This window comes from Aricia agestis, chromosome 12, assembly GCF_905147365.1.
Source record: "Aricia agestis chromosome 12, ilAriAges1.1, whole genome shotgun sequence".
Taxonomy (NCBI): Eukaryota; Metazoa; Arthropoda; class Insecta; order Lepidoptera; family Lycaenidae; genus Aricia; species Aricia agestis.
Genome location: NC_056417.1, coordinates 2,295,337 through 2,318,752, shown reverse-complemented (window position 1 = coordinate 2,318,752; position 23,416 = coordinate 2,295,337). Strand labels below are relative to the sequence as shown.

The following is a 23,416-nucleotide window of genomic DNA, read 5'->3' as shown; positions in this document are numbered from 1 at the left end:
CAGGGGTAGCATAATCTATACTAATAGGATATTATAAAGCGGAAGAGTTTGTTAGTTTGTTTGTTTGAACGCACTAATCTCAGGAACTACTGGTCTGATTTGAAAAGTTATTTCATTATTGGATAGAGGAAGAATTATCGAGGAAGGCTATAGGGTATATTTTATCACGCTAATACTAATAAGAGCAAATACATAGAGGAAAGTTAGGAAAAAACGGGGGAAATTATATGAAAGGGCATATTTGAACGCGCTAATCTCAGGAACTACTGGTCCGATTTAAAATTTATTTAATTGTTAGATAGCCCATTAATTTATCTAGAAAGGCTATAGACTATATTTTATCATGCTAAGACTAATAGGAGCGAAGAAATAGAGGAAAGTGTGGAAAAAAAGGGGGGAAATTATTAGAAAGGGCTTATTTGAAGGCGCTAATCTCAGGAACTACGGGTCCAATTTGAAAAATTAGTTCAGTGTTGGATAGCCTATTTATCGAGGAAGGCTATAGGCTATATTTTACTATGCTAAAACTAATAAGAGCGAAGAAATAGATGAAAATGTTGAAAAAACGGAGGAAATTATTAATATTGCTTATTATATTAAGCAACTACTAGAGCAATTTTTATTTTATTTGGCACACATGAAGAATCGACCATGTGAAAGGACATAGGTTTCCTTTTTTTGCCGAAAAATGAACGGTTTCCGTGACATTCCTAAACGCGGGCGAAGACGCGCGGAACATCTAGTACAGTAAATAATCCGACCAAAATCCGATATGTGGCACACGTCATAGCAGAAAATTGACAGAAACGTTGTCAAACGTCGAACTAAACTTTTTGTAGTAAACAAAAAGTTTAGTTTGACGTTTGACAACGTTTCGGTAAATTTTCTGCTGTGCTGGTGCTGCCTCGAGCGTAAAAATGTTAACAGTAATAATATTATATCCTATTTGACGACCTCTGTGGCTCAGTTGGTGGGCTATTGGTAGCTCAAGCCGGGGGTCGCGGGTTCGATTCCCGCCGACGGAACAAAAAGTTTTTCAAAGTTCCTGGGTCATGGATGTGTATTAAATATGTGTATAATATAATAAAAATCTTAAATATATGTATAGTATAAAAGTATTAAATATATTTCCGTTGTCTGGTACCCGTAACACAAGTCCTTCAGGTACTTAGCACGGGGCCAGACTGACGTGGTGTGAAGCGTCCATAGATATTATTATTATTATTATCCTATTTCACCCATGCGACCAATTTTTTAAAGATAAACAACAAATTTTAAACGTTTACTAACAATAATTTTAAATCAATGATAAACTTTGGTCATAACGAACTTCAAATCTAATAAAACTTCGAAAGATTAAAACAATCGAACTAAAGACGCCATTTTGAAGTTTTGAATTTGAATTCGGAATTCGGAATATATTTCAACCCGTTGCAGCCAGGTGCTTCGTTTACAGAACAATCGAATATTATGTTCTGCATCGGTGAAAAATTGTTTACCGATACACGCTGTATCGATTTATTGGTGTAAACTCTTTACGGTCTGCATATTATATTTTACGATGAAAAATATCGTATACTGTGTACCTACCTATATGTACAGATGTTTTACATAAGCAGAATTTTGTCCTTGTCAGTCAGACCACGATAAAACATTTACTTATTTACTATTTTACTAATAATTATTATAATAGTAAAAGGCCTGCGCAGTGTAAAGTGTAAATACTAAACGCTTGGCTCATCTTAGCGGGGGCACTCCCGTGCCCTCAGATATAGAGGATAGCAGCAAGCAGGCTGTTCTGAAATGATCGGATCGTCTGTCCGATCGGATTTCATTGATTTGAATGGGGCTTAAATCTTTTGTTATTTTGTGTTACATATTATAATATTATGCCTACTGCGTTGTGTTTATAATAAGTATCCAAAAGATAAGGAACTAATCATTTATAATGCGCCTATATTATCATGGTCAAGTAAATAAGGGTTGATTCAGACCGCAACGCGACGCGTAGATGCATTTCTAAATTTATATGGATTTGACAGATTCGCAAGACGTCGCTCGCAATTGAAATCTGTCAAATCCATACTTTATGCCACGCCGCGCCTCGCCTCGCCTCGTCGCGTTGCGATTTAATATATTTATAATCAACTTATATTAAAAAGGGTCTCACGAGTCTGAAATAACTTATTCGTTTAGTTTTATAACTGTTCTACATATTGCTTTTAACTGTAGAACAGTGATATAAGTTTCGCACATTTTTGTAAGCTGGAAAGGCTTAGAAAATGAAAGATAAAGTTTTTGTACAAAATATATTCATTTAGTAACATTCTCAATTTCCAAATGAAGTTACAGATAACATAGGTACGTAAAATTATTGTATGTCATTAAAATTAAATAATTAAAACTAACTTTTGAAACTCTTGTAATAAAACCGTAAAGTATTTATGAACGAAATTAAGATAAAACATTTTACAGTTCAACAATTTTAACAGCTTTTGTTATCTATGAACATGCACGTTTTCATTCTAGCATTGTAACTACATTTAACTTGTTGCTGTACCTCGAAAATATACAAAAAACTTAATCAATAAAAAATCAAATGCGAATAACTCAATATTATTATCACTAATTTATATGTGAGAGTTTGTGTTTTGCGCACACACTGTGGCCTGGCCCGGCCACTGTCACTGCAACTGAAACATAGTCCTTATCGTGCAGCTGGCAAAAGTACAGCGCAATCGACGTAGAAATAAATAATTACAGAGAACAACAATTAACACAGAATAATAATAAAAATTGATAACAATAATCATATTATCTTCAACGAATTCCAAGCAAATACCGAAAGTAAGATCAAAATAGAGTACATGAGAAAAATTACGAGCAAAGGTATAAATAAAACACATTCCATTCCCAAACTGAATTTTGCTCACCCCAATGGAACTGTAACGAAATTCCAATAAAAGCGAGATCAGAATTTATAGAATTTAGATGTGATTGAGGATCGAAGGTATAAAGAAATATGTATTCATAACTAAAATAGACATTTTGGTAGACTACAAAGCGTTTCACACAATAAACTCTGACATGAAAGTCGAAATAAAAAAGGAATCGTCTCCATGTAAATCGCGTTTGATACGTTTGAATCAGGAAAATTACAAATTTCAATTTGAACTCATTCATAAATTGAAAAGATGATCAATTCCATCTGATGGTGAAATTATTGCTAGTAAAATTATTGTAGCTACAGGAATTGACATCAAGCAATTAAACTAATTTTAAGAATATAATCATAATACGAAATAGTTTGGTAGATGCTAAAATATACTCTAGAACAACGTTAATACTTTAAACTAAACTGGATGAAGAATTTCAATTACTTCAGTGCGATTTTTTAAATGAGAATACAAGAAAAACGGCAGTGGGGGATCGTATATCTACAAATATTTACACTCCTTACAATATTTCATAATTTAATCGCCAAAGAATAAATTTCAGAGACAATTTCGCACTACCGCACCAACTTTTACAATTTTAAGTCGGAACAGTTTCATCCATAACTCGGAGTCGAGTTCACCTGCAACTTTTTATTGTTCAACTTTGTAAAGCGCACGATTGCGCCACCGGTTATGACGTTCTCCTTCTTTCCCAAACTCTTATTAAATATCGGGGACTTTATCTAGTTTTAAATTTAAATATCGTTGATCTTCATTTGTATCGTGTTTAAAAAAGTTGTAGGAATCGCAATCCTTACGCTAAATAGGGTACGTGTCAACATTCGAATGCTTATCAAAAACGTTATCATCTATTAATACTGCTAGGAGTCACTCTTAAACGATACGGCTACTATCACCTTGTACTAACCTATGATCGAAGCATCCGAAACTCTGGGATCGCTCGAGGATATATACAGTAATTACAAAATAACATTTGAGCGCCTTAACCCGTCACTCGTATCTACCGCCTATCAAAATATGTAACGTGCAAAATATCATAAACGATCGTACGTGAAACGTAAATTACTTTTGATATGTCGTAAACGAATTTATATATCGATTAACGTGCTATCTGAACGGGTTCGTGCAAATTTACATTTACGCCAACAGAAACATTACACGGTGTCGCATCTTATCGAAACGTTCGTATTAATAACCAACAACGTAGGGCTCCGGCACTCAGTACAGCGTTTGTCAATGTAGACTCCAGTCCAAGGGCAGATCCCTGGATGAGGACCGGGAGTGGAGCGTGGGCGGCACGTGCGGGCCGCGGGCTGACTGTCAGTAGTCCAGGGACTCCTCATCTGGGGATCTCTTGCGGCAGCACAGGCGCCAGGCGGCAGCTAAAGCGCAAACTCCGATAGCGATAGCCAGACCGGCGCCCAAAGACGGAGCCAGCCAGTCTCCCCCACCCGTGTTTCTCATGCTTGCACACAGTTCTGGCGCTTCATCGTGTAGCTGCCCCAAAGGAACACCTCCGAGTGCATCCAAATAACCCAACCTGCGCATACTATCTTCCGAGTATGATTCTCTGGCTCGCCTCTCTTCGGCTGTCCAATACTTGCGCTCACCGGATGTAACGTTAGGACAATTAACAACACCATTGCAGATGAGTCGAGCCGGAATACATAAAGCTTCCTCGCCGGGACAGATAAAGTCGCAGCCTTGTCCAGATTTGGATGATGTACTGTCGGTGAGCCGAGATGTCATTAGAGTCCCATCCGAATTTTTGGGTAAATGGTAGAGACCTGTCCAGGCTATTTTAAAAGTCGCTCGCGCTGGAGATGCACTGCCGATGAAAACGATTCTGATTGATCTAGTTTTTTCTTTGTCCAGCACGAGCGGGTCATCCAGAGATTCAAATCCGAGCTCACCAGCTGATAGAATAGGCAACTCTCTTGCCAGCGAAACATTTTCTCCACAAACAGAAAGATACGGCTCAATCCGACCTGGCAAATAAATCTGAATATTTCCATCGTCACAATGACGAGAAACGAATTTGATGCTATCGAAGTGCAGCCAAATGTCTCTCTTCTCTTCGATTTCCAAGTCCCAGATGCATTGTATACGTTTTGGTGGTTCAGTATAGCCCAAAGCCTCAAGATGAGGGTACACTATTTCGCCGTCTAAAGCTGCAGCTAAAACAGCAGGCCCGCAAAGCGGTCCGTGCACAAACTCGTATCTGGCTTCAAAAAGTGGTGCTGGATTTTTGAAGTATGAGGCTGCAGCATGCGCGTTATCGACAATGAGCTGAAGATTCAAAGCCTCTCCCGAAGATACTACTCTGTAAGGTCTTGCCCGGGTCACCGTGTTAGCGTGCTTGGCGCAGAGACAAGATCCCAGTGACTTCTGTACTGCTATATGTAGGGGTAGGGGCGTAGTGGTGGCGCCAATAGAGGAGTTGATAGTTTTACCTCCAGGGTAAGGTTCCCAAATGATAAGTTTGTCCGCCCGATCTTCGTAGCAGTTCTGGCAGGAGACAGGTGTGTACGGATGCTCCTGTAAAATAAATTATATTTAATTTGATACTTCAGGCCTCTAAAGGCAAAATGAACATGCGGTGTCAAGGGAATTTGATGATTACATTGAAAATAATTTACGTAAATATTAACAAGTTCCAACACAGCGAAATGAAATATTTGCTTCCCGGAACGTAAAAGTTATGGGAATTAAATTTTCCAAAATTGTGAAGTGGACGTTACCTACGGGAAATTATTAATTATGATTTGCATTATTCATGGTTTAATGTTTTCTCTTAACTTTTAACATATTTGTAATAATATTTACACCAATTGTAATGTGAAAATGTATGCACTTTGCACTTATTATTTTTCGCTGTAATGAAAACTTGCTGAAAAGTATTGAACTGATATATATAAGCATTAAATTAATTTGGATCCAACTTAATAACCAAATCGGTCAACGCATTCCGTTTCCACTAGCGGGCTCGTTTATTTCTATGTCACCTTATCTTAACCCAAAACTGTCCTAAAGTTCTACATACCAAAACTTCATAATATTAAACAAGTATGTTAAGCGGCTTAAATGTGAATAGGTAACAACCATACACATGGTGTTCAAACAAAAATGCATACTTTTATGGGCATCTTAACTTTCTCAGTATAAACCAAGGATTGCCAAAGGTGGAATGCCCAAAAATGTATGGACCAAAAACCCGTAATCGATTCAAATCATTTATATGGGGCATAGTAGACTACATAAACGGTATCCCAAATAAAATGTCCTTTTTGGGTTAAACAATCACCGAGTACTTTAAAAACGATCGTAACTAATTGACTTTTCATATAGGAATTTATGATATTTAGGACGACATGATGTTACAAACGATACTGTGACGATTAGTACGTAGTAAAAACACATTTATATCTGTGAACTGATTCTTATTAATGTATTTAATATTTAAAATATATTTATCACTTTTATATCTGAAAGTATAGTATGTCAGTTTGGTATAGAAATGATATAATCTGTCGATGTATTTTTTACGATTATTACCTAATATCAGTTAACTATCTACGTCTTTTCGAAAATAAAAGGACAAACTACCAAACGGGTCACCTGATGGAAAGCAATTACCGTCACTCATGGACACTCGCAACATTAGTAGAGCTACAGGTGCGTTGCCGGTCTTTTAAGAGGGAATACGCTTTCTTCTTAAAGTTACACAAATAACGCACGGTGGAAATCTGCCACTCATCAAATTGATGAGCATGGTATATTTTTTCAATTTCTTAATTGCAAAATGTGAGTTAGTATAGAGTTTTTCGCGCGGAACGAGTGCGAAAAGTTGCGGGAAGTATGATTCTGAACAATTCTTCAGAGGACTCCCCGTGATACAACCAGTAGAGGATACAGAGAGAGAATCCAGAGAGAGAATCAAGAAGAATATATATATATACAAGACGGGGGGACACTGGACTGTAACGGTTTTTTTCCACTTTAAAACTACATATATATTAGTACATTGTAAATAATAATACAGTTTTAAAGTGGAAAAAAACCGTTAGAGTCCAGTGTCCCCCCGTCTTGCTTCCGGAAATGTGAAAATATTCACGGGATTAGGAAATATGCTGAATTTAAAAGGAAAACTATCACGACTAAGAAGACTTCATAAGTTATTGAGTAATACTCGATTAACTAAAAAATGTATTATGTTTCACGTATTCGGAGAAGTTTAAAGGAACATTATAATTTATATTCCTTTAAACGTAACTGAGATGATGTTAGTAGTGTAAAACACGTTATAAATGTACATTCATTGACCATACAAAAAATTATGTAATTTAAAAGAGAGCTCGGTATAAAGAACTTTGAGATGTAATTTTAAATTATATCTAACGGTAAACCAGTGACGTGACTCTTCGTTAAAAAATAAAAAATATCAAAAAGTAGCGGTACTAGGTACGGAACTCTATATTGCACGTGGGCCGTGGCACGACACGCACTTGGCCGGTTTTGACTTTATGTTCTCTAAATTGTAAATTCTTATGTGTCACCATCGCTTTCACGAGAAAAACACAAAAACAAAGAAGGAAATAGTTGATTCAAAGCGCTGTCTGTGCATCTCAGATTTATTTTTTCAAATTATCCGTTTCGGTTATGGTTTTGAATAAAATGAGTTACATATTTACAATCTACTATAATTAATGGTCTACTTTGCTGCATATAAATTATTTTAATCGACTATGGGTTTTTTTTGGGCATTCACCTTTGTTTTGTCTACTGCCCACTTTGAGAACAAATTATGTTATAACGCCCCCCCCCCCATTGTTTTAATTAAAAATGCATACAGATGAAATGAAAATACAAATCACCCCCCAAGCCTCTACACAACGCCCTCACTTTTTTTCTGAGTCCCACACCGCCCCCCTTTAGACCTTCAGCGCCCACAAGGGGGCGTTATCTCCTACTTTAGGAGAGACTAGTATAAACCATTACCTTGAAATTTACGCTCAGTATCGTCAGTATGACCCTCGCGAAGATCCTTCTGTCCGTCACGAATCTGTACAAGCAGTGGACGTCTTCTCCCGGTGGCGCCTGCTTGTACACCAAGGTGTTAAGGGGAGATCTGATGCGCCCAGCCCTTTGCTTCCAGGAGGCGATGACTTCGTCACAGGCAGTGTTGGGAACAGGTTCCCCGAAGCGAGTGTTGTTGAAGAAGTCGTAGTGGGCCCAGTAGTAGAGAGATGATCTAAGGGAGAAATGACTTGATTTATTATACCACCAGGCACCAGCCAAAGCCATACCACGAGTCTGTATGAGGTCTAAGAGCAAAGTTACATAAGTTCGTTGCCTGAGCCCGGGCGCGCACTAGCAGCCAAGCCGCAGCGGCCATCGAGATAGATACCTTAGTATGAAACCGCCATAGACCACGCGCACCTGACCACAAGCTGACAAGCGGCCACACCATACTTTCGATGGCTGCTGCGGCCTGGCCGCTAGTGCGCGCCCGGGCTTACGGTACATTACGTCATTGTTTTGCGTTCCGACGCCGCAACGCAGTATTGTGGCTAGGCCCTAGCTGCGGCAATTCGCGACAAGACACGTAAGATGATCAGCACAGTGATGTCCTTCCTGTTCCATTATATCAAACTTAGCTATAATTATCACTTATAATATTTTATAAAGTCCGGAACACAAATTAATTAAAAAATGTATCTCTAAACGGACGGACTAGGGAGATGATGATAATTTCAAAAGCTATTACTGTTCCATAACCCAATTCAAAGAGTTAGTAACTTCGATTACTGTAATGGATGCAGTTCGTGAATTGCTACGAATTAGAGGCCTTTTAGGGCGACCGACACGATATCGTGTTTACGATTTTTGGCATAAGACAGTGTCGGTACTGTTACTGTATTTTATATTAGCTACCTAGCTTTATGCCCTGGCTGGCTCCGTAAAACCGTGCGGACGAATTATGGTACATAAAAACCTTTTTTTCAAATAACTGTTTTTATCGATTAAATCTGTATTATTAATATTATATTTCATGAAAAAGGTGTAAATTGCAATATATGATAGAACAGACCTCTAAAGTGATTTTATACCACGTTAAGGTAATTTTGCATCATTTTTCGCAGGTAGTCATTCAATAAAAGGTAACCGTCAAATTAAAAACTTTTATTCAGTATCTTAAACCTTTTTAGTGTAATTTAATGTTACTAGTATTAACAAGTAAGTAACATATCGTGTAATTTAAAATTTCCTTTGAATATGACGTTCTTGGAAAAGTATATTATTATGGAGCGGAAAATTAATAATTACGTTTGGAAGCAGTTTTTCCTGCGCTTTTCATGGGTAAAATGGAGTAAGGGTATATTTTTTGGTGTAATAAAATAGTGTTTCGTATTAAATTTACAGTGTGGCTATAAAATATTCAAGGCTTTAAGCGTATTGTTTTGTTTTTGTTTGTATAAAAGGTACAAGGTTGAAGTTGAAGCAAAGAAATGTGTAAGGCCGCGTTTCCACTGACGCGGAGCTGGGCGGAGAAAGGCTTAGCGGTGCCCAAATTGACCAATCACTATGCTCGAAATCTCCGCTCCGCTTCAATGGAAACAGCACGAGCGGGGTGGAGCAGAGCTGAGCGGATATTCATAATAAAAATACAGCGAGGCGATGCGGTGCGGAGGACAACGAGCATTGGGGTGCAGAGCGGAGGACAGCGGTGCGGAGCGGGGCGGTGCGTGACACGCGCGCAATGCCTCAGTCAATCATTCAATAAATTCCAAAAGTATGCTCCGCTCCGCTCCATTCCACTCCACTCCTCCGCTCCGCTTCAGTGGAAACACTGACACCTTTTCACCGCTCTTCACCGCCCCTCTCCGCCCAGCTCCGCGTCAGTGGAAACAAGGCCTTATGCTATAAAAAGAGTGCTCTTTATAGCATAGATCATTTCTTTGCTTTTCGTGCACGAACTTACAAAATGGCTGCATTTTACAGCTAAAGTTGAATTGTTTTCTTCATTTGATTCATAAATAAATATTGTTTTACTTCTGATTACAGCAAAGACTTTCAGAACGTCCTACATGTTGACCTACCACCATTTCAAATCGTCCTATCATAATGTGAAGTAATCTATATATTATGATGGTGATAGTTAGGTTAGCTGTTATTAAACAAAGCGTAGAACGATTCCATCGGTCAGCATAGAACCTTATTTAGTAACCGGTCTTGTTCTCGAATCGCACGAACATGGCGTCGTTGCCAGTAGACATAAAGTCGTGCTTTTCCATCGGCCGGCTGAACGCTAAATATATCTATCTCGCTCCCACTTACTCACTATAGCTATCCGTCTTGCTCTCGAATCGCACGAACATGGCGTTGCCGGTTGACACGAAGTTGTGTTTCCCCATCGACCAGCTGAACGCAGCGCTAAAGGTGTCTTAGAACGTATTGTTTAAAGAACGCCCCCACTTACCCGCTGTAGCTACCCGTCTTACTCTCAAATCGCACGAACATGGCGTTGCCGGTCGACACGCATCTATTCTACATCGGTCGGCTGAACGCAGAACGTCTCGACATAGCTATCTCGCTCCCACTTACCCGCTGTAGCTACCCGTCTTGCTCTCAAAACGCACGAACATGGCGTTTCCAGTGGACACGAAGTCGTGTTTCTCCATCGGTCGGCTGAAGGTGTCACAGAAGGTCTTGATGATCTTCGCGTCGTCTGGTCGCGGCGCGTCGTACAGTGTGAGTGACTCCCCGCAGTCCCCCGTCCACGGCGTAATGGGGGATTCGATGCGGTTGATCCGGAAGCTGGGGAATTTGCTTTATTAGAATACTAGATGATGCCCGCAACTCCGTTGCGCCAAAGTATGATTATCGCGCGGGAACCGTACACTTTTCCGGGATAAAAAGTATCCTATGTCCTTTCCCGAGACTCAAAGTATCTCCATGCCAAATTTCAGCAAAATCGGTTCAGCGGTTTGAGCGTGAAGAGGTAACAGACAGACAGACACACTTTCGCATTTATAATATCAGTATGGAAGTATGGATAGAACTAGATGACCTGGTTAACTTCGTATCACTTCCCTCCAAATATAAACCTTCCCTGGATCATCACGAATATTTCAAAACTATAAAATAAGCAAAATCGGTTTAGTCGTTCTCGACTCTTAACTAGACTATAATATTGTAGCTACGTTGCGAGTTGTCATAGTAATTATAGGTCTACCAGGATCTGATGTCAATTTTTGGCAGCAGATTTTCAAAAAATATCCTTGATCATTGGATAAAATTGTGTATTTGCATGTTTTACACAAATTTTCAGCCGCTATAAAAATAATCAAAATATTTTATTCCAATTACTCCGGTATTGCTAGAGTCAATTTATTTTTTCACTTTTTTCCTTCAGATTCTGGTAGATCTATATGTATCTTTGCTCATAGAGTTAGCAGCGCAACTGACTTAGCAAAGTTTAGTGAAATAGATGGCTTAGAAATCGTATTATCAATTTTGATTTCAACTTTGTCTTTAGTTGCCGAGACATTTTCGTTTCATACACAAATCTATTTAAACTTAGTTAATTCTGGTTCAAAGTTGATAAGTAATTTAAATGAGGGGTATATAGGGGTAATTTTAGAATATATTTTATCTTCGACTAGCGAGCTTCTCTGTTTCAAGTCGTTCAGAGAATTGGAAAGAAAATCATTGCCTGGAGGCAAAAACTAATAACGCCTACTGTTATTTTCGGATACTTTGACTCAATTTGTTCTTTATCGAGTGAGCTTTGAACTATGTTCAGTTGTAATGACATAAATTACAGTAACTTTGAGTCCGAGCTTTGGGAAAATTGGAAGAAAAAACGTGTGGCACCCGGGGACTGCCGCGGTAAAGTTATTGCACATCATTTTTATCAACAGCTTATTCAATTATAATTCGCATACGTCTAGTCCCACGCACAGCAACGCCGTGCCGAAGTCTGGCAACGCCGCACCGACCGGCGCAGTCGGAGTGAGGTTTGTTAGGTTTATTTTCGTTATTTCTTGATTCGCGCGCTCAAAGCCCGCCATAAAAGATACAAGATAGCTTACTAAAATAAATGGCGCAGTTTCCTAGGAAGCCTAGCCTAGTTGTTTCTGTCTCGAAAACCTATACATGAAATTTTATGGGAAAACAGCCGAGAGATAAAATTACTTACTTACATTTAAATATTATACAATAAATCGTTAAATATTATGTAAAAATACGTTTTTATAAAAGTAACGTGCTCGCAAAATGAACATTTAAAAAGTTTCAAGTTTGATGATACCTCAAGGTTTTCCCTCCCTAATTCCAGCAATAAATCTCTGAATGCGAAAGAAAATCAGAATTTATGAATTTTCTGAGCCCAAAATATGATTAATGAATGCGATAATAATAAACATTATTAAAATTTATGTTTCGAATTTCAAAACGTCATTAATTTTGAAGCAACATCATTATTCATTTTGATTCTAAAAACAATAATGGATTTAATGACGTGTTTTATAAAGGTTGGGATAATTGATGTTGCAATATGATATTGGGAATAATTTCATTGTTATGCTTATTCATTATTATATTACTAAGCATGACACTGGCCTGTTATTGGTTTAAATAGCGTATTGCTTAAAAAAATATATTTTTACAATCTACACTATAAGTAAAATTAAATACGTGTGACACTCGGGAACTGCCGCGAATAAGATATTAAATAACATTTATTATCATCAGCAATTATAATAAGCATACGTCTAGTCGCACGCACACAAACACCGTGCTAGTCTGCCGAACTCAACGACGTTAGACGGCTTTGAACGCCGCACCGCTAATTAAGAGAATTTGGCAATCCTTATGTAAGTTATTGGACCCATGAAATGGGGCACTCGATATACAGGCTAGGCCTGTCCTTACGACAAAATCAAATATATTTATTTACCTCGGGAAGTACAACCGCACCACCTGTCCCGGGAAACCCTGCATCAGGTAGGTGCAGCTGGTGTGCGGTGGGTACCAGTGGGCTACACTCAGGAAGATCCCCTCGCTGTCTCCGGACTTCTTCAGCGAGTCGGCGGTGAGTAGCCAGTCGCAGTTCCCGACCTTCGACCCTGGCGCCTCCACGTGGCCAGGCCAGTTGCCCACGTTGAAGTGGAAGCCCGTGTTGAGGAGAGGACCTGGGGTGAGAAAATGGCATGAGTATTGAGTAAGTTATCTTTGAGGGTACATAGTTAAATGTTTTAATTTCTAGAAACTTAGGATTGGTTCATAATACAACTTAACAATGCCATGCGTGTTTTAATAAGGTTTTTGAATTTGGAACAGCGGGGCTAAAATGATCGCTTTGAAGAATCATGATATGAATCATAATATGATTCATTTTTCTAAATTCGCAAAATGCAACTCTGCTTGCAATTCATTTCTGTATTTTTGTACTGATTTGACATTTGTCAGTTTGACGCTTTTGACAATTCATTTGCTGAATTGATTGAGAGGAATTGCTAAATGTGACCATTTTAGCCCCGCAGGTAACCCAACACCGCGGACGGCAATTCAATGTGTACCGTATCTTGTGATGATTCTTGTTTGGTTAATAAAGTTTGGTATGAATATACGTTTAGTAATTTTGGCCTAGTGTGTTTAGACACTAAGGCTGCGTTTCCACCAGAGTTGTGTTGCGACTTGCGAGGAATGTGTTTTTGAGAACCAATAGAATCGCTTCATTGACGTGAACTTGCCATGCCATAGCTCAGCGCGGCGATGCTATTGGATCTTAAAAACACGTTCCTCGCAACACATAACGCAGCCAAAAGCTCCCACGACTATGACATCCAAGTACCACAAGATCCTTGTTATTATTGCTGTCAATATGACATTCAATCTACATAGTTATTCATTTTTCGTACCTTCCACTTGACACCACCAAAACACAATAGACATAACTACCAGTAGTTCGACTGCAAAGAAGCGGACAGGTTTCAATATCTGTCAAATTCGTCGGGTTTCACTAGGATTATGAACGGATTGTGCCTCGCGCTGGCTGATATAATTTATTTTTAAATATTTAAAACAAAGATTTCAAAATTGGATTCTGACAATTTTAATTGCATGTGCCAAAACACAAACAATAATACGACCAAAGATGAACACGTCCAGCGAATATGTCATAGTTTTAAATTCGTAGGTAACAATTTAACAACCCTAGCGACGATTTTCGTCATAATACGTCAAATTTAAAAATTCCAACATCAGTTCTAAGCCGGCATACTCTATCATTCTGTCTACTCTGACCAAAACAACACCACCGGTGGTGTCATATGGAATCTTTACTTTTGGTTGTATCAAGTGGAATGATCGTCATTTTCTAAGTTTAAATTAACTATTCAATTTAAGCTTAAACTCTCCCAAGCTCTGATCTAAGTTTTAGAGATTTGTTAGCTCGCTATTTCTATTCCTTGTAGATTTCCTGCGCGATTGTCGAGTGCTTCCATTTCTTTTAGATTTCCTCCCGATTGTCAGGAACGTTTTCCATCTATTTCTTTTATTGTAAGAAGACGTGAATTGAAACTATAATGTTTGAAAATATTGTAACCATTTGCTCTAAAATTGTATAGTGTGAATTAGTTCTTTTAAATTAAGTTGCAAAAATAAAAGCTGTAGCAAAACTTGAATCCTGTAACCGGTCCCTAAAACTTAATCACCCTTTCTAGTAAAAAGATCTACAATTCTACACCATACAGTTATAGTTAAAGCTTGATTATTACATTACTTATCTAAAGGATCAGACGAGGATAAAACATTGTATAACTATTACGACTGTACACATAGTTAAGATCATAATACTTTTATTAGTGGAATGTCTGATTTCTACTATCCTGTACTCGGCGAAAGATGGTGGTAGCGGTATTTGACTCCTTGTCAAAAAATCTTGTCATTTTCTATATAAACCGCGATTGACAATGGATTAGGAACATCTGATACTTCATTGTCAATCGCGGTTTATACAGAAAATGACAAGTTTTTGCTAGGGAAACAATGACCGCTACCGGCTACCGCCATGTGTTGCCGAGTACTGTATTGTGCTTTTGATTGACACGTCTTTTAATAGCATCAAGACACTCAATCAACATTGCTATACTATACTTCTGTAGAAACCTTAGAAAGTGTATGTTACAAGTGAACTCACCGGCCGGTGAGCTAACGAACTCCACGAACAGGTCCTGGGAGGTCCCGATGATGGAGTAGGGGAACTTGCCCATGCCGCAGAACGTGCCGATCACCGCCGCCGACTCGTCCTTGCCGTCGTAGATGCGGATGTAGTCGTACGGGCAGTTATCGGAACCTGTGACAATCCATAATATTATAAATATGAAAGTCTGTCTGTTACCTCATACCCAAACCGCTGACCGAACTTTTCCTGAATTATCTTGGAAAAATGTACGGTTCCCGCACGATAAACGACTTTTGGCGCAGCGGAGTTGCGGGGTCTAGCGTAGAATAAAACTATAATACAGTTTGTAACAAAAATAAGTGATAATATTTTTGTGATAAATGATACTGAAGATGATGAACTTATGGGAGTGCGGTGACAGCGTAGACGAGTGTTAGGCAGAGTCAATAATTTAACACAATTCACTAAAACTTTCGTTTATTAAACAGTTAATTAGCGAATACAGTTCATACTAAACCACACACCATATTTTAAGAAGGAGAAAGATATAAGGATTATAGTCTATTAATTAATAACTAAAGATGATTTTTTTTTCACTTTTGTATAGGCAAGGTCGTCACGAGTTTCCTCATACAAAACTGAAAAAATGTTTAGTCTTTCAGCGCTGCTACTGTCACAGTTAACTCTCTATAAGGAACACACACACCCTAAAGTATTATCACTTATTTTAGTTACACCCTGTATATTGGAGCGTAACAAAACACAGTGATAATGTTTTAGGGAATGTATGAGTACCCTGTATAGTTTAGTGTGTCAGAAGCAGCACTGATAGAAAAAGTTCTTTTTAACTTTTGTATGGGCAAATTCATGGCGCTGGAACGCTTGCCCATATAAATCACAAAACCTGCAGTTTCTCTTTTAGCCCTGCATTTTTCACAGTGCAGTATAAAGTAAAGAACACAATATAATATTATACACTCTAAACTCTAAAGTATTTTTATTACTGTAAAGTTACATCCTGTATAGAATTTACTCTGAAATACGAAAGCAGCAGCACTGAAGTTTCTATTTGAAAAACCCCAGGGTCATGATTTTGCCCATTGAATAATTTAAAAAAGTTTCTCTTTCAGCACTGTGACCTCTATAATAATATTAAACACCCCTAAATTATTATCCCTTAGTATTGTTCATATTTTTGTAACTTTAAGGAGTGAGCACATTGAAACGGGCCGTGCCGGGGCTCAGCGTGCCGGGGCGCATCGCAAAAATCCGCCTCCATACAATTTGTATGGAAGCGGATGCGCGTATCGCACACTGTGTCGGGACTCGGGGCGCAACGGATTTCCGTCAATGCGACAAGGCCCGGCAAGGCCCGAAAAACCCGCTGCGCCCCGGCAACAGTGTGACCACACTTCACATAGATTTCCACTTTTTGGTAGATTTGAGGTCAAATGAAGGACGATTTAGTAGTCGAAAATTTATTGTAAATTTTAATATATATATATTATTTAATATTTATTGTAAATTTTAATATATGAAGACAGTCCATATAAACATTTTGGTTTTATTTTAGTTTCAACCACGTAGAAAACATTGATTAATAAAGGTAGATTTTCGGTAGAATATAATATAATACACGGTCTAGTAGATTTTAGTAGAATATAGCAATATATCGAGTCACGAGTGATTTAAGAGTGGTCACACTGGAGCTATCCAATGTACTCAAAATCCGTCAATGCGATGCGACCCGGCCTGGCAATAGTGTGCTATAGCGCATTTTGTGCTGCGCTGAGCCCCGATCCGCCCCGGCACGCCCCGGCACGCGTCGACAAACTGTGCGCGTACCTTTACAATCACTTTTCGGCCCTAACTTCTCACACATATTTAGGAGTCAACGACAAGAGATTAGGAACCAACTTTTGAGTTTTGTAGGTACCCGTATACCTACAAAACTCAAAAGTATACTATATCTGCCCTTCATGGGCCTACGTAAGGGCGTATTAAAACTAACTACAATTTAAATCCCATTAATTATTTATAATATAATATTACTAACGCTCGACTCAGGTTTAGAACAGAAGCGCCTGGTTATTACAGCGAACCGCATCTACTAATTACAGATAATACAGGAGTAATTAATATAGATTGTATGTCATTATATCTTGCTACAGTTAGAATAATGCATAGTAAATCACAAACACCTGAAAGGGCTTTTCAAATGGAGAAATTGATTCATAAACCAATGTAATTTGATTGAGTTATGTTAACTTAAGACCTGTATAACATACACACGGCCAGGGCCTCTATCATGAGCTCTTAAATCCATTCTTTTTACGTCCTTATCTGACTGTATAAGGACGTAAAGTGAATGGATTTAAGAGCTCATAATAGGGCCCCAGGCCACAAAACTGCGTTGCGGCATCGCGTCGCAAAAACAACATCGCACAAAAATACGATGCGATGCCGCAACGCAAAAATTTCATCGAATACTAATGACGATACGACCTCTATCTTATCTTATCTTCTTCTAATATACAAAATTCTTGTGTTTTTTTTCTTTTTTATGAAAGAAACGGGGGGCAAACGAGCCAACGGGTCACCTGATGGAAAGCAACTTCCATGGTGTTTTTCCAACCATTCCAACTGTGATTGGTAGGCTGTCAAAATTTGGACCAATCACAGAGCCGAACCGCGATACTGACTATACAATAATAACATAAGAATTTGCCTAGGAATAAATTTCTCTGACGGTGTACCTATACCATAGGTATCACACTCGAGTCTGGACAAAATAACGTAAGTAATCTACCCATGAGTCAATTTCTATGACTGTGTATACTAAAGGTGTGAAAAGCTGATGATGATACTGACCCCAGCAATCTGTACCCTAATATCCTCTCACCACGAAAGTTATTATAACGCATGATATATGCCCGCCAATATTCGCAATAGGCTTTTTAAGTGAGGTAAAGTAACCAATAATTTTTCTAGCGCAAGGTGAGCCCGTAATTTATTATGATCATAAATAACATCGGACCAATAATGGCCGGGAACTCGAACATTCTCGACTGTCAAAAGTTTCCAAAGATGGCCGATGTTGGCCGCATCCTAGTTCTTGGAAACTTGATATGTCCAAGAACTGATAACCCATTAAAATAATGTAAATGAAGTATATTAAGGTTTTAAGAATGAATTTTAGGACAGTCGAAATCTAAAGGAAAGTCGTCGACAACGCTTGAAGCAGACTGTACAGCGGGCCTAAAACGGTTGCTTTGGAGAATCATATTTAGAATCATAATATGATTAATTTTTTTTTAAATTGCAAAATGCAAGTCTGTTTGCAATTCATGTCTAGTAATTGAGTACTAATTTGACATTTGTCGGTTTGACAGTTTTGACAATTCATTTGCTGAATTGATTGAGAGGAATTGATAAATGTGACCATTTTAGCCCCGCTTTGCTCCCAAAGTGATAATGCGCTTAGAAGTTTTCGAAATTTTTCGGCAACGGTCGTATTTCCAGAGCGACGGTAGACATTATTGCATTGTCTAATTTCATTGCGTTTAAGATACATGTATTAGTCAAAGTTCGTCGTGATATTCCTGTAGCTTTTGTAACACGGCCATTATTCACGGTCATTCATGCGCATTATTAATTTTGGAGTACTGTAGACAGAACTATAATAAGTGATCAAACGAACTTACCAAGTGAAGTTCGATCATTATTATATGAGTCGCTTCATTCTAAGATATTATAATAATATTATCTATTGTGCTTGAAGTACCTAGTTGCAACTTCACAACTTGACAAAAACTAAAACTGCACTATTTAAATATTTTGATGCAAAGTATGGTCTGACACTAATTTGGGAGACACAAAATATTATGCTGTTTTGTTAGAATACGACCTTTTAGAAAAGAGCGCCATTTTATAGTAACGACCACTAAAATCGCCCTAGAGAAAGCGAAACACAGTTCTACAGAAGATCCTGAGTCCCTAGCCAAGACTTTTCTTTATCGCTTCTTTATAGAATCGCCGATCAAATGTATGGAATGGAATTGACATTACACGAGCCGAACGTCAACTTCATATTATTATTATCGAATGGCTACTATTGTTTGAAGCAGTGCATCTTGAATCAATTCAGGATAGGTGGAAAGCCTAAAAGGACACTAATATGCATTAAAAATAGCGTTTGAATCGAATTATTATATTAATTAATTATCTAATAATACCTTGTTTGTCAATGGTGTTGTTCATATTCTTACAATTAATTATTATTATTAATAAGTTAAAAGTCACATTTACGTAAAATGCTTTCCATGAATGTATGTAAACAGAACGTCAGATTTTCGAGTCTTTAAAAAAACAGTACAGAAAAAAGTAAACACGAATTCGGAAACGAGGATGTTCCAGTAAAGTCGAAATTAAAATTTCAAAGTCGTGAATAATTCGACATCAGTTCTTTGAATAAACATTTCGACTTTGTGTCGACCGTTTCATCAACGTCACACCGGGAGTTATTAAAAAGTGAAAAAGTGCGGGTACAACTGCAACTCCTTGTGAAAGAGGTTTTTACATTTCAGAAGTTTATTTCTTGTCAGCCTTTATTAAAAATGCCTTTAGGCTTGCTACTCGTCTGATAGATAATATTATGTAATGTAAAAGAACGAAATAATTCATCACCAAAAATTTGCTATCCCTAGGAAAAGTGCACGACAACGCTAAAAAGTTTTCACATACAAATTCAAAGGTTAACGCAGCAGTTGTGCGGATGACTCAAGATAAAAAAAAAATGTAAAACTACAGAAAAAAAATCATGAACAAAAGGGAGTAACTCACCGGAAGTGATGGGGCGCATAGGACAAGTCATGATGTTCTCGCAGCGCTGCCCGTCTATATTGAACTCCTCGTTCTCTATGTACAGCTTTATGTACGGCAGACGCGTGTTCAGGTGATACCTGGAAGAGGAAATATTAATAAAATGGCGGAAAATGTTGAAGTTTTATTACCTTGTACCTAGTATTTTCTTTTAAAAGTCGAAGCAATGTATAAGACTGATTTTGTATATTTCAGTCCAGACCGCTACCGGATATTAAAAACGCATCCTAGGATGTCATACTATGTTAGCGATCAGTCCAGACTCTAGAAAAAAATATCCTAAAGTTTGTATGAGAATACAATTATGTAGTGCGATGGGAAGCAGACTGGACCGAAACAGGAATGAAGCTGCATTAATTTTGCATTTTTGCAAACTTAATCTATTTTTTGACCTAAGGGTATCTTACCTGCAATGTAAATTCCGTGGGTAGACTCCAGGGTAAGCAGCAGACTGGACGTAGCAAGTCTGCAGTCGACAGTCCCGAAACACACGTTCGCAGTACGACCTGCAACAAAATGTGTGTTATTACAACGAATATGGAATGCAATAAAATTGGTGTTATTGCAATAAATTATATGAAGTGCAATGATGTTGGTGTTATTGCAATAAAATGGAGTGCAATGAAATTGGTGTTGGTGCGATGAAGTTGGTGTTAGTGCAACGAAATCAGTGTAAGTGTAACAAATCTGAAGTGCAACGAAATCGCGTAAGTGCAATGAAATTGAAAGTATGCAAATTTTAAAGATTACAATTTACAGTGCTATAATTTTAAGAACTGCAATAAAGTTAGTATTATTGCAACAATGGATATGAATTGCAACCTTTGAATAGTACAAAAAAATTGCAATTTTATTGTGTCAAGATGATTTCGTTAATTTTACAATATTTGTAGTCAAAAATGCATTTGACATTAGACATTGGTATATTAATTGCCACGTTATTTGTAATAATGAATGTCAATTGTTAAATGTACCATCGAAGAAATCGATTCATAGACAACCAACGTCATTTGGTCGGCTTATGTCAATTCAATGTTAGCTGTGATCGGTCGGATGAGTTTGACGTAACGTGACCAAATTACTTAAGTCCGCCATCTGCCTAGGAATCAACTTATGTCATGTTACATTATGATTATGAATTTTGACAGAGGAATTAACGAAGATATCTCGATTAATGATCCTAGAAATCAAGACCAAGAGTTGAGAAATACAATCATAATAATACCATTTACAGAATATATAAATAAATTCTATACTATACTTAGTGTAGAATTTATTTGTATTCTCCCCTCCTGAACAATACTAAGTTAAGTCTTTTATTTCTGTAGACAATTATTGCTCAACATCTCAAAATCTTAACATTTACGAACAATACGAGCACAACAAAGGCCGATTCATTAAATAGGAAAATTTTAATCTCCATTTTTGGTGTTATAACGTATATAAATAAAACTTAAGAGGGGCCATTATGGTTTTGTGCAATCATTAATTTCTTCTAACGCTCACTTAATCTGGCGGAATGTTTGCGGTTTATCAGTAAAACGGCAGTTAAATTTAACTTAATGAAAATATTTTGTTTTAGACTCGAATTGAGGTGGTTTATTTTGGGCCTGAAGTTTAAATGTTTGAAGTAGGAATTTATGGATATTTGGTTAATAATTTATTAATATACCAGGATTGTAAATTACATAGAAATGTTTATGGGATAAATGAATGCGTAAATTGCTATTTAAAATTTATTATACCCATAGTTCCTTTTATGCTAGATTGAATAATATTAATATTATGTCGTCCCGTAAAAACTCCAAAAGACGTACATACTTACGTCCATTTGGACTTTATTCACCACGTAATAAAGAAATACAATGACACAGATTTAAAAAAAATTCGTCGCTTAGCCTGTCTGTATTCACTTTGCAGATTAGTGTAGGTGATTAGTGATTAGGAGAAATTAAAGGACTTGCACTAATCAGTCGCTGTCCACACTCCACACTTACTTTCTCTTGATTAGAAATCACCATCACCAATATCAAAGTAAATACAATGCCTTATAACAATGTTTATGTCAATATTCTGATATTATGACATGTTAGTAGCACCCTCTGCCTCGACCTTACAGTAATATAATATATTATTCCTGATTTTAAGTTTGTCATTCAAATTAGCTCTAGGTTTACAGATCGAAATGATTCAAATGTACGAATACGTAGTAGAGATTGATCTGTTTATATCAGGCATCAGACGGCTGCTGTTACGTCGGTTACCTGTCATATAAGGCTTCCACATCGGGCTACATTGTGCATCCGTTGAGGAAAATCGAATGTACCGTCTGGGAAAATGATCAAAACTTAAAACCCCTTTAACTACCTAACTGATAACAATAATATTATAATCTGAACAAAACATTTTATAGCTATAGAAATTATAAAATGTTTTGTTCAGTGGTTCAATTTCAACGTGGATCACATTATTATTATATTTCTTCTTATAAAAATGTGGGTAGAAATAATAATAAGCAGTCTTTTTTATTTAGACAGCAGTTATTGTCATGCCCTTTTTAAGCTATAATCAAGCAATGCTATTCATTGGTCAATTTCGTTATTTTCTAAAGGTACAATTCCGTGCATCGCGATCGATCGCGGCCGCGCGCGGCCTACGGGCTACGAATTACGATACGACCATACGACTGTCGTGAAGTTATAACTTTAAGACACGGCCGCGCGCGGCTTACGACAGTCGTCGGCCGCGCGCGTCTGTCGCGACTCGCGGGCCTCGCAAGCGGTGCCATACATTTTCATACACTGACTATTGTCGCGAGCGGTCGACGACAGTCGTAAGCCGCGCGCAGCCGCGGAAGAGCCATGCTTCGGCACGAATGGGCCGACTCGACCGGAGAAATACCACGTTCTCACAGAAAACCGGCGTGAAACAGCGCTTACGCTGTGTTTCGCCGAGTAAGTGAGTTTACCTGAGGCCCAATCCCCTACCCTATTCCCTTCCCTACCCTCCCCTATTCCCTTCCCTTCCCTTCCCATCCCTACCCTCCCCTATTACCCTATTCCCTCTTAAAAGGCCGGCAACGTACCTGCAGCTCTTCTGATGCTGCGAGTGTCCATGGGCGATGGAAGTTGCTTTCCATCAGGTGACCCGTTTGCTCGTTTGCCCCCTTATTTCATAAAAAAAAGCCGCGATCGATCGCGATTCGCGATGCACGGAATTGTACCTTTATACCATTGTTGACGTGAATCACTTACTAAATGCGAAAGTGTGTCTGTTTATCTGACTGTCTAGAGTCTGCTTATCTGTTGCCACTACACGCTTAAACGGCTGAACCGATTCAGATGAAATTTGGTATGGAGGTACTTTGAGAGACGGGAAAGGACATAGA

The 23,416-nt window shown here is 38.0% G+C and overlaps 1 protein-coding gene across 1 annotated transcript in view; it reads right to left on the bottom strand.

The window, feature by feature from the left end:
• Positions 1-2,768: 2,768 nt before the first annotated feature.
• Positions 2,769-23,416, bottom strand: part of LOC121732387 — a 111,044-nt gene continuing 90,396 nt past the window's right edge. Inside the window, exons 6-12 of the mRNA XM_042122252.1 lie at positions 20,436-20,534; positions 19,990-20,108; positions 15,163-15,318; positions 12,919-13,153; positions 10,563-10,775; positions 7,956-8,208; positions 2,769-5,495 (exon numbers count right to left, since the gene is read on the bottom strand). Coding sequence (XP_041978186.1) covers positions 4,278-5,495; positions 7,956-8,208; positions 10,563-10,775; positions 12,919-13,153; positions 15,163-15,318; positions 19,990-20,108; positions 20,436-20,534 — 2,293 coding nt within the window. The 3' untranslated portion in view covers positions 2,769-4,277. The remainder of the gene's footprint in view (positions 5,496-7,955; positions 8,209-10,562; positions 10,776-12,918; positions 13,154-15,162; positions 15,319-19,989; positions 20,109-20,435; positions 20,535-23,416) is intronic.